At 42.6% G+C, this 12797-nt stretch overlaps 1 protein-coding gene across 6 annotated transcripts in view; it reads right to left on the reverse strand.

The window, feature by feature from the left end:
• Positions 1–12797, reverse strand: part of Cep112 (centrosomal protein 112) — a 412140-nt gene that overhangs the window by 40104 nt on the left and 359239 nt on the right. For all 6 annotated transcript variants that reach the window (XM_060386504.1, XM_060386500.1, XM_060386502.1 and 3 more), the window contains one exon: positions 2496–2585. In XM_060386504.1, the coding sequence (XP_060242487.1) occupies positions 2496–2585 (90 nt within the window). The remainder of the gene's footprint in view (positions 1–2495; positions 2586–12797) is intronic.

The raw sequence follows: 12797 nt of genomic DNA on the forward strand, positions 1-12797 counted from the left end.
CTTTTTCCACGGGTATTTCCTGATATTTCTTTGGTAAACTGTAGCCTAATAGAAGATATCAGGAATCAGGGTAAGAAATATTCTAAAACGCTATTGTCACTGCAAACATGAAAGCAACTTTGATGATCAAAAAGAAGTCAACAACAAAAAAAGGCTGAAAGTAGTTCCTGAATCCTTCCCTATTGTTCATTTGGGATTTCTCGATTTCCCAACTCTCAACATTATTATGGAATTTTCTGTGTGAAGTTTTGCCATGAATTTAAGTGGTGTCAACAAAGTATTACCTTAAGTCACATTTTACCACAAAATGGAGAAGCCGCAGCCCTCCAGGGACCCCGGAAAGTTTTCCGTTTTACAAAAGCTTTTTTTTTTTTTTCTAATTCTTTTAGTTAGAGGTGCCCTGAACAGAGAACGGTGCTCAGGTGACCTTCCGGTGACAATTAGGCCCATGCTGCTTGGACCTGCCTGCCACCACACTCCCATTGAAGGGTGCATTTTCCACCTGTGGCCAAATCTGTCCTGTGTTCATTTCCTTTGCATTCCTCTGCCTGTAGAAGGTCAATGACACTCGCTACTGTCAGAGGCATTTAGAATTCCAGGTTTGTCTTCTTGCCATCCTATGATTTGAAACCAGCACCAGGTTTTTTTGTTTTGTTTTGTTTTGTATTTTCCTTTTCTTATATTAACTGGAAATGAATCTCAAAGTTATCAGGAGATAGAAACAAAGGTCTAGAATTCAGATGACCTTATGTCTGGAACATCTCTGCTAGGTGTGGTCTTACATGGCCATCTGAAAACTGGAGATGGCCATGCTGACTTTCTTTGGACACAGGGAGGATTAAGTGCTTCTGGAACAATGTCTGTCCCCTTGTAGACATCTGAAAAGTATAAGTATTTTCATCGGAGTATTCCCACCTTGTTTTTGACTGTATGTAAAAAACTATGTAATACACAATATACAAATGCATACATATGAATTTATAAACACAAAACTATATATATATACATATATATGTACTATATTATACAGGAACTACACTATGGCATGGCAAGAAGTTATAGGAAGTCAAGTCACACAGTAAGTTTTCATTTTAAGTCCCAAATCCTAATATAAAAATTAACTCATAATGGATCACATACTTGAATGTAAATTAAAAAGCTGTAAAACTTCAGGGGAAAAAGGAGAAAATCTGGAACTTAATGTTAGGAAAAAAGTTGTCTGGCTTGACACTAAGGACATGATCCGTATGAGGAAAAGCTGATAAGCTGAACTTAAATAAAAACCTTTTGGTTGATGAGTCTGTTGAAAGAATGAAGAGATAAGCTACAGAATGGGGACTTATTTGACAACAGCACAATTCAGCAACTTTTAGAACTCAGCACCATTTTGTCCCACTGCCTGCCTTGAGCCCCCTTCTGTTCACATGTCTAGAGATGAGCAGTGCCTCATTACCACACCAGAACATTTGTGTTTTTCAAAACTCAAATGACCAATCCTGAGAGCCTGTACTGAGCTTTACCAACTCAGCTCAGGTATGGAGATCTGGCAGTGCTCCTGGTGATTTGTGTGTAGTGTCCTGTGATGTGGAGGACATCGTGGCAAGATTGTCCCCAGTGGCTGAGGACAATGCATCTCCCAGGATTCTCATTAACACTCATGTTCTGTGTTGGTCCACTGTTAAAGCTTTTAAAGTGTCAAATTGCCACTTACCATAATTCATTAAACCTAAGAGTTGAGTAAAAATAAGCCTGTCATTTGAAAATGAAATAGGTCATTAGCTATTGTCATAGCTTATTTTATTAACAGAATGAAAAGAAAGAGAACATCAAAATTAAAAAGAAAATATTATTTATGCCTGTTAACTAAATAATGTCCATTTATTTTATGGGGCTTTATACAATCTGAAGAGAAATCAGAATATATGTCAACTTACTTTTAAACATTGTCAGCTGCCTACCCAATGTCTATTTCTCTGCTTCTGCGTTTTTCTTTCCCTTCCTTGCCTAACTCCATCATCAGCTGGTGGGTCTGACCGGCTGGTTGAGGAAATCTCAGTCCTCTTGGCCTTCATGGGACATGCTGGGCTGAGCATGTGACCTGCTGTAGCTAAAACAGTGTAAAAGAAGGCAGAGGAGTGAATCTAAAACAGTCCCTTCTTCTTCAGAAGAAGATCCTAGGAGCTGACTACCTTCTGCAGACAGTGCAGACATGGGGGGATGGGGGGACGTTGCTGTAGCCTTCTTGGAGTTGCACCGAGAATTGGGCCACCAAACGAGGTAGAGCCATCAGAATGCCAGAGCCGCAGTCCCAGAGCCTTCACTGTCTGTGACCTCCTGATGTGTGTGGTAATGCTGGCCCTTATTTCTGACCATCCAGTGGGCGCTCTGTTCTCAGGGTTTGCCTCTGTTTCTGACCATCACGTGGGCAGAGGACCCCAGCTGACACACTGACGCAGCGAGACAAGGAAGGAACAAGGCAGCCAGAGAGGACCTACCTGCTCCTGCACCTCCAGTTCTTTGTGCTGTAACTTTTTCTCTGCACTTCGCACCTGATTAGACCGGGACTCTAGTTCTTCTTGTAAAGCCTAGAAGAGTGTAAAATAAATACAGCAACATCAAAAATTAGTGACTTGAAAAACTACATTTACCACATGAATTGGTTATGACCAAGGTCTCAGATCTTGGCTTATTACTGTCATCTCAAAGAGTTTCAGCAAAGAAGCCCAGGCTTTGTATGCTAGGCCCACATCATTTGTGCTTTAGCACTATCTAGAATAAAACCTGCAAATGCAGCTAAGCGTGATGGCACATGACTGCAATCCCAGCACTCAATGGCAGAGGCAGGAGGATTGTTGGGAGTTCGAGACAACTCTAGTCTATACAGCAAGACTCTGTCTCTAAATGCCAAAAAACATCCAAAGAAAAGAAAAGAAGCCCTAATGTATAAAAGAGACAAATTTGCAAGTGTCAGTTATTATCAAAATGTCTCATATTCCTGGCATAGGGCTACAACCGGGCAATAAAGGAAGTTATTGTTAAATAAAGCAGCTATGCCAATATAACAATGAAAAGCATTGAAATCTGTAGGTATTGTGACATCCAGTCTACATGACATTTAAAAAATATTATTATTAATTTATAGCAAACTTAAAGGAATCTCCACAGCAGCTCTGGTGTGGAATTTGGAGAACCTGTGATTTGTGGGCAGAGATGACCTTTTAGTTGCCAAGGAGCTGTTAGAAGCAGTTTCCAGGTTAATATGGGGAGGCTGAAAGCTCACAAAGAGCTACAATGATCATTTTGTCAATCTTCATTTTAAGTGAAAGGTAAATTAGAAAAGATGCAGAATATACTAGAATAGTCCTGCACAATTATAGAAACAATACACAGAAAGTTATAGTGAGCAGACAGCATGGGGTGGTAATAGCAACAATGGTGAGGAGTCTCCGAATGAACTTCATCCATCAATATTGCTGCACTCTGCTGGGATTTTGATGGGAGCCCTACATGTCACAAGGAGAGAAACAAAAATACCTCCCTGATTCCCCAGACTTACATTATAATGTGGGGGAGTGAGCAAATAATGAGTGTAATACACATCCTTGGTCAGTGCAGGAGAAAAACACAGCAGAGGAGTGGCTGTTGTGGGGAGAGGTTACAATTCTAAAACAGATGGCTCAAGAAGGGTCATCAGAGCAAATGCCTGCCTCATGGGAGAGCGTAGGCCACACAAATCTGCAGGGAAGCTTTCCTTCTAGGCAGAGGACACTCATGGCATGTGTGAAGGCTTTGGGGAAGCCAGAGGTCACTGTGGAGACACAGCAGAGGGCGAACAATAGGGTCAGGTTCTGTGGAGTGTCCCAGTCAGTGGAGTAGTGTAGGGTCCACTGAGAGGGGAAGCTGCTGGGGGAGCTGAGCAGGCACTGCTTTGGTTACAGACTAGACAAGGGCAAGGCAGACAAGGAGAGGCTGGTCAGGACCAGCTGGTTTACTGGGAAACAGCAATGGAGAATTAAATCAGGGTGGAAGCAGTTGGTGAATGAAATGATGGATTCCAGGTAGGTTCCGAAAATAGAGGTCATGGCCCTGAGGGGTTAGATGCAAAGCATGAGAAAATAAAAAGGATCCCTAAGGAGTCTGAGCAGTTAGTTCTAAGAGATGGTGCAGGTGTTTAGGAGGAAGCCCTGGAGCTCAACCTGGGACATAAGTCCAAAACGCCTACTGTATACCCAAGAGCCACAGGTTCAAGCATAATGTCTAAGTTAGGGCTCATTAAAAATATACAAGGCATGGTGGCACCTGCCTGTAATTATAGCACCCAGGAAACTGAAATAAGAGGATCATAAGTTCAAGGTTGGCCTGGGACATAGTATGAGACTCTGTTTTAAAAACAACAAAACCCAGCAACAACAATAAAAAACAACTAAACTAAAACAGACAAATCTCACACACACACACACACACACACACACACACACACACACAGACAATAGCTTTTAATTTGGGGTTGGATCTCAAACCTCTTTGACCATGTAACGAACGCTATGTGGTCACCCTCTAAAAGGGAAAAAAGCATGCTTATAGTTTTGTTTCTGATTTTAGGGACTGTTTGAAGCTCACTCATGGACAGACCTCATACTAAGAACTTTTAATTTAAAAGGTAAAATAATTTTAAAATAAGTGGAGCCTGGCACAGTGATGCCCACCTGTAATCCCAGCACTCAGGGAGGCAGGGGCAGGCAGATCTCTGCGAGTTCAAGGCCAGCCTGGCCTACAAAGTGAGTCCAGGACAACCAAGGCTACACAAAGAAATCCTGTCCTGAAAAAAACAAACAAACAAACAAAAAAAAACAGAGCTCATATGCTTTAGGGTCTCTTTGATATTAAACATTATGAATCTATAACTTGAGCAGGTCTGGGAATGAGTGTGGAAATCTCAGGTTCTTATCTCTACTTATACTATTGTGGTCTATTTCAAAAAAGGACAGATGCAATTGTTCCTCTCATGTATCATGTTACAGTACCCTTTTAATAACAGCATGATTGTGGAGAGTAATGGCCACTGTTGGGGAGCAAATCCACACATGCTTTTCTGTCCAGCTCTTTCCTGCTAGGTCATCCCACTGCTGTCAGCAAGCTTCTGAAACTACAAATTCAATGACACTGTCTCCCTGCCAAAATTTGGAGCCACTCTCCAGCACCTCTGAGGTGCAGCTTGAGTTCTTCAGTACAGCATTGAAGGGCTTTAGACTAGTTGTACGGTGGAAGCATCCTTGGCTTGTGTCAGGTGCTGGAGCCATCGTTACCATCAGTAACAAGCTGAGACAGAGTCGACTGTATTTTTAACTCATGATGAGTCTTTGCAGCAAGTCATATTTTGTCTTTTGTTAGGAGAGAGTGGGGGCTCTCTGTGCTCAAATTCACATGGTCAGTAGCGAAGCACTGGGCCGGCATTAATGTTTCTCTAGCTTCAGATTCAATGTCTGGGCTGGGCACTGCTGCGTCTTCACTGTGCCTGGTTTCTCCTCTTCATCCCACCTACCATGTTCTGAAACTCAGGGCAGAGCTCGCTGGGCTCCTCTGGGCATTCCCTAAGCTTGTGTCGAGAACTAATGCACATGGCTGTGTAAGGGCAGCTTTGGTTCTTTGCTACTTCCATAGGCTCACTGCCTCGCCAGATCAATGCCTGGCGCGCTCTAGGTACTCTCAAATCGAAACTGTCAAGGGACCTGACTCAAAAGCAGTAGGGTTCTACTCCCTGAGAATGTCAGCCTCAACCATCAGGCTTCTGGTGGTCCTTAGTGTGGTAGTCTTGTGGTGGGAAATACAGAATCTAGCTATGTCTACATTGTGTCTTGTAATATGCATAGCCATCTCTGTACACACACATTTAGTGGTTATTATAATAATATGTTGTCTTGTTTCTCCCATAATAAAGTTAAGTTTTGGTTTATTATTTGGTTTTATTCACAGAAAAATATAAAACTGTGCATTTTGCTCATGTTAAACAAAAATGTGTTTCCTTCCTCCTGGTTGCCCCATCTCCCTTTTGCTAGCAGGCCCACACTCTGCATACCATCTCCTGCTATCATTCTCTTCCAGCCTCCCATCCTCACCATTCTCCTGGGCCTCACTTCACCAATCACTTATCTTTACTTTGTAGCAGTAATTCATACCTACTTGTGTTTTTCTCTTGAATTCTGAGGAATTATTTGTCCCAGTGAAAGCAAGGGTTTAAGAAAAAAGGCTGATTCAGGATGGAGGGCCTTGAGTGGGAACAGTAGTTATGGGGAAGTGGACACAGATGGTGGAATCACGAATGGGGCGTGGGAGAAAAGAGGGACTCAGGCACTGCAAGGCTTTGACAATGAGAGCCGAGGGCATCGGGAAGAGCAAGTCAGAAGTGTGGCAGCAGGATGTTTTTCACATGCTGGTTTTAAAGAGCTACTGAGACTTCAAGGAGGACCTATTGCTGTGATATTAATATTTATATCCAACAAGTTCTCTAACACCCAAGGCAATGGTACCAGTTTGAGCTCTCAGATGTCATACAAGGGGCCTTGGACAACTGCCATGGCTATAGCCCTGTGAGCTGTGTGCCACACTGATTGAAATCAGCACCCTAAGAGAAGTGGCTAGTCAAAGACAGCCACCTCTGTGCAAGGAATCGCACTCTCACTAGACACCCAGTCTGCTGATGCCTTCATGCTGGAACTCCCAGCTCCTGGAATGGAGAGGAGTCAATGACATTTATAGCACCGTGGCTTAGTCAGGTAGTTACAGCCCACTGAGCTGAAAGCTAACCTCCAGAGCTAGGTCTCAACAGGATAGAGAGCTCAGACTCACATGCAGGGGAGCACTTGTGCAGGAAAATGAGCAGATTGAAGAAGGTTCTAAAGCCTGGCCTTTGTGATGACCATGAAGCAGAGGAGGCAGAGGTGAGAGGAGGAGCCCAGAGAGCTGCTGAGGACCCGGAGGGCAGGAGCAGTGGTGGAGACAGCATGAGGGAAGCCAAGTGAAAGAACAATCCCAAGGAGCAGGGGAGCAAAATCAGAGTTCATCTTGTCTTCATGTCCCACACAGTGAGACCATTCAGCCTGCCATATTTTATCATTATTATCAAGATAGAATCCAAATTACATTTGTCTTTCAAAACAGTAGTACTTAAAACTTGCCCACAGTTGAAAAATACAAAAGCACAATCTTCTTAGAGGTTAATCAGAGAAAGTTATTTCTAGAAATGACTTTTATTATCTATTAAAAAAATCAGTGTGAAAGATTGAAAAGTAACCAAAATATTCTAATTTCTCCATTAAAGTGTAGTTCATGAAAAGGAAATGATAAGTTTCTATTGGCAACTGTTCCTGGATTGATATTTGAAAATAATTATTATGTTATTTAAATTTGAATCTCAGATTTTAACATAAAGACCATGGGAAAATGACCACAACACCTCAGAATGTACAACGAATGGGATTTCTAAGTTGTGGTTTCTTTTTTGAAAAACCATGTGACATCACACACACATGCACACTTGCACACACCCACATATACACAATCTCATGCACTTGAGCAAATACATTTGTACACACATGCACACACTCTAAATTTTAATTTATTCCTAAGAAAAGCCCAAGAAATGAAAGAATAGAATGTCCCTGCAGGTCAAAAATAGAAAACCAGTCATCAATTTGAACAGTTTTTATTCTGCAAGATTATTCTTCTGTCTTGGTTCTGCTGTGTCAACTTGTGTCATTACTAAAAAGACAATTCTGTTCTCTAATTATATCTGATTTAAATCCTATGCAGGTTTGGCAGTTTGGCAGTGAGCTGGGCTGTTTTTGACTTTCTGGTATTTTGTGGTATGGAACAACAGAGGACATGTCCTGGAAAAAAAATGTAAATGACATAATATGTTCTGTACACACAATGAGGGTGTACCACAATCTAAAAGTGAGGGCTTAGAAGATAAATTGCTTTGTTTATTTCAAATATGAAAATCTTTAGAGCAAGCCCAGTGTGAAGGATTGCATATATTAGCAGAACTCTCCAGGATTAGGAAAAGGACTGCCCTGGACTCTAACTTCTGACAGTTAGACCTTTCTGTTGGGTTGGTGGGTCCAGAGGCAGGGGCTGGGGTTATAATAGTATTATTTTCATGAAGTTAGTGACCATAACTTAGAATGAGGATTGAGGAAGTCCCTAGCTTGTAAACCACGTAGTAAGAACATATGCGTCATTTTATTAAAAAACAAAAGATCTTCATATAGCTCTGAATTAATTAAACAAGGGGAACGGAGGGCAGATCCATGCCTTCTAATCAGAAACAAAGGGAACAATAGTTTATTTCAATCACAGAGCAGTTAAAAACCATTCAGTAAAGGAAAACCTCACCGGAGGAGAGAAATACCACGCAGCAGTGATCACAAAGATGAAATGCCCTTAGGAAGATGGCATTTGAAAGAGCCTTTTGAGTTGGCATTTTACAGTGACCAGGGTCTTTCTCGAGACTCCTGACCTTGCCTGTGGCCAGCTGGGAGCTGGGACTCCACTGCCCCTTCGTGGCTGTCTCAGAATGCAGGTTTCGCTGAGGTTTGCCATCAGGAATAGCTATATACCATGCTGCCATCAGAACAATACTACAGTACTATTTTAATCTCCCTTTTCTCATCCTTATATAAAAAGCTCAATAATGTGAAACTGGGAGTTACTTGCAAGCGCAAACAAAATCCTCAGCAGTCTGTGCCAGTGCCCCGCCCCCAAGCTTGCTGCTCTAGCAGCATCTCGATGGCTGCCACACCTGAGGCACAGCCTCTGTGCACTTAGACCGGCCACGCTTTGCTCCTCCGTGAGAAAACAACTAGAGAGTGGAGGTCTGTTCGTATTTTCACTGAGGTAAACTTGTATACAGTGAAGTTTAGGGTTTCGTTTTAGAGGTAATGGTCTGCTTTCCATTTGAAACATGGAGGATGATTTTTAAAGTTTGTCGTAATAGTCTGTAAAGCATTATAACATCCTCCTGTAGTTCTGATGCATTAGAGAGAAATGACAGTCTCTGTAAACCCTGGTTACAGAGGTGGAATAAAGATGACTCTCCCTTCTTAACTGGCCATTCAATGATGCCCATGTCTGTCTACACAGCACCACTCCAGTTCAGCTACAAATGGTGCTAATATGATTTACTACGCACAGGCTTTCTTTGACATGCAAACTGACACAGAAACAATAAATATTTTTCTTTCTAGTACTTCTAATCTTAGGCTAAGATAAGCCTCAAGTAAAGGCCATAAGATTGCATTTTTCTCCTTTATTTTTATTTTTTATTTTATTAAATAAGACCTTGACTGGGACAAACAAAGCAAGAAGGCTAGGCCCTGGCACTCATTCAGGGAGACACGCATCTAGGGCTCCTAGAGATGAAACCATGGCAGAGTGGGACATTTTTATAAGGGGTTTCACTGGCTACTGATGGAGGCCACTGCATCTCCTGCTTGACTCTTATTTTTAAATAGTACAAGCCTAGGGACAAAAGTAAAAGTCTTTGCCAGCTGAGATGCCAGTCATGATTTCTTCTGCAGTGTCACTTCATTCATAGCTAAGTGACATGAATAAATGCAGTAGTGAGGAATGGAGCAACCCTCAACTGCAGATCTAGAGAGCACTAGAACTCCTGTAGGGACCACTGAAGCACCCCCAGGACTTGGTATCATTTTTCCTGTCACGGCGACACGCAGGCTTCTGGTCCCACACTCCTGCATTCCAAGAAATTGTCTTCTGAAAACCTTTCATAATCAGTCTGCCTTGGGATACTGTGTGAAGAAAAGGGGATTTTAACCCAACATATATGCTACTTGGCACATATATTTCTTTTCCGGCAAAAACCTTAGTGTTGTTGCAATGAGCCACATGCCTGAGAAACAGCATTTGAGTGTGAACCTGCGAGGCCTGTAATTCAGCGCTAAAACAAAAAACAGTATGGACAATGTGAAAAACAAGGAGGGTGTTTTCTTGAAAGAATAAAACAAATTTCATTTTTTCCTTTCTTTCTCACATCTATTTTCAGTCCTTTAAAATTCCTAAAGGATTTCCTCTAAAAATGCACTTTAAAAAAAGCTAAGTGTTTCCTGGTCTGCACAGAGGTTCCAGGAAAAGAAATCATGTTATTCCAAGACTTTGATGATCTAAGGAAGCTGGAATCCCCCAACGCACCTCATTAATGCTCCCTGTCACACAGCGGACCATCGGCAGACAGTCCTCAAGTTTCCTAAAGTAGCCAGTGTATCTCTACCAAGGAAATTCAAAGCACGTCCGCCCCTCTCCCCAGGCAGCCCCACTTGTGAACAAGTTCTTATCTTGGGTGGCAAAACCCAGGATCAAGTTTGAGAACCACAGCTTGGGAATTTTAGGAGCGTAAGGGAATTTCCTCCTTGGCTAGTACATTAACCACACACACTTGAGTTCACTCTTTGCAGAACAGAGTGAGAATCGAGTACAGAGTGCATAACAGAGTACAAATGTTAGATTCTTAGAGACAACCATACTTTTGCACAAGCCCAGGAAAGGGATCCATCAGCCATTCATTTAGGTTCCAATTTTCTTACAGTGTTAACCATTTGATCTCAAATCCCCTCATTCAAGATTTTTTTTTTCATTAAACATTTCAAATCTAGATTCAGGAAAGCTCAGGCTTCTTATTACGTTCTTGCATCCCCTACAACACACTCCTGGTTTCTCTTGTGATTTCATCTGCGTTTCCCCCCCGGTTTCAGACTGCTTCACAAGGGTAACAACTTTCTCCCTCGTCTAAGATGCCAGCTAAGTTGTTATTTACACTACAGTAGTAGGTTTGCACTGGGGATACCAACCAGTTGCATACCCATGAAGCGGCTTTTCATTTTAAATAGTTGGGTAGGGCTGGGGGAGGCGGATAGACAGCTCATTGCACAAGCATGAGGAGCTGACTTTGAATTGCCAAAACTCACACAAAGCCCAGCTTGGTGGAAATTTTTCAATTCCAGTACTCTCTTGGGGAGAATGGGAGGCTGAGACAGGAGACCTTCTGGAAGCTCATGGGCTGGCTAGCTTATGTATGCGGAAATGAACAGGTGATTCTACGTCAAGCAAGACAGAAGGCAAGAACTGACACAGGCCATAACATGTGCACACTCACAAGTAGGAACAAGCATACACACACACACACACACACAAACACACACACAGAGGGAGGGAGAGAGAGAAACGGCGACAGAGAGAGAGAGATTAACAAAGCAATAAAACAACTATGTGTTCCTATCACCCAGTGCGCCCCTTCACATGTCAACAGTGTGATCTCTTCTGGTTTTAAGATAACAGGTGTCAGTGTCTTCTCTTCTCGAAGTCCAAGAGCCAGCCAAGGCTGAGCTCCTTCATGGGTTCATTGGTAGGCCTGCCTTCCCTGCTGCCTTGTTCTGTTGTATATTACATAGGTGGCTATGAGACCCTCTGATAGTGCCTTCAACCTTGACACTCTTGTTCTCTGACAGTCCTATGTCTTTGTTTTTGGATAACCGTCATCCCACTCCTCATATACTCCTACCATCGCTACTTCCTCCTCTGTAAACTGATTCTGTTTCCAGTGATTTCTGAAGTGTGTTCTCTGCAAGGTGAGCTGCGATCTTTTTAGTGACAATCCAGTGTCCTCCCACGTCTTTACTGTCCAGGGGCTTTCTGCTGGCCTGGACATTGCTGCTTATGAAGGTGGACATCCTTTTATTTCACACCACAAACACTGAGGTGGACTTCCTCAAGCTTCTCTTGCTCCCTACCTTCTTTCCTTTCAACTGTGAATATTTCTCCAATAGGGTCTTCTCTCTTTACTCTTTTCTCTATACACTGTCACCTTTGGGTAGTGAATTAATTTTATAAATTTCAGTTGGAACATACATTGCAATATCTGGGTTTCCCTCTCTGATGGGTGATGTTAACTAGGCTTCCCCGCTGCTGATTTCTAACACTCATCTCACATACACTGCCTCATGTGTCCTCAAATCTGACAGCTGCAACTGTACCCTATGGGTACATGGTCAGTCACCTTAGCATCATCTCAAACTTACCATGAATTTCCCCTCAACCAGCCTCACTCCCAACTCTCCTGATGTTCTGTTTGAATGATGTCCTTCCCTGAAAAGATATTTATTACAGAATGTATGACGGTGGCTTTATGTGAAAATGGGTCCTTACAGACATAATTAGCTGAGGCTATACTAAAACAGGGTATACCCTTTTTAAAGGAAAAAACAAAAACAAAAACAAAGCAAACAGCCTTGCTAGGTAATCCACCCTAGGCTCAAATCCATGATCTTTCTGTCTTGGTCTCCTGAGTTCTAGGATCACAGTTATGTGCTGTGTTTGTGTTTAACATGAGTCTCTAAACCAATTCAACCAAGATAGGCAGGAAAGAGGTTGGCCACAGCTTGGAGTGACAGCTGTGAGCCAAGAACACTGGGAACCTCTGGGCAATAGTAGAAGCTGAAGGAAAATGGAACATCCTTACTGACAGCGTTCAGAGAGGGAGCTGGGTCTGCCCTTAGCTCAGTCTCCTGGCCTCCTGAGCTGTGAGACAACAGCTCTCTCTAGTTTCAGGCTATCTGAGCTTTTACTTGTCATGTTAGCTATTGGAGGAAAACCCTTCCGCTGTTGTGTATGTTTCCTTTCAAAACAACACACACACTGCACTCTTCCCACCCCATTATAAACCTTAAAAATCCGTTGGCCCTCACAGGGGCCCCTGCTCATCCTAGAGGACAGAATAGGATGTT

The sequence above is a fragment of the Meriones unguiculatus genome, chromosome 7 (assembly GCF_030254825.1).
Source record: "Meriones unguiculatus strain TT.TT164.6M chromosome 7, Bangor_MerUng_6.1, whole genome shotgun sequence".
Taxonomy (NCBI): domain Eukaryota; kingdom Metazoa; phylum Chordata; class Mammalia; order Rodentia; family Muridae; genus Meriones; species Meriones unguiculatus.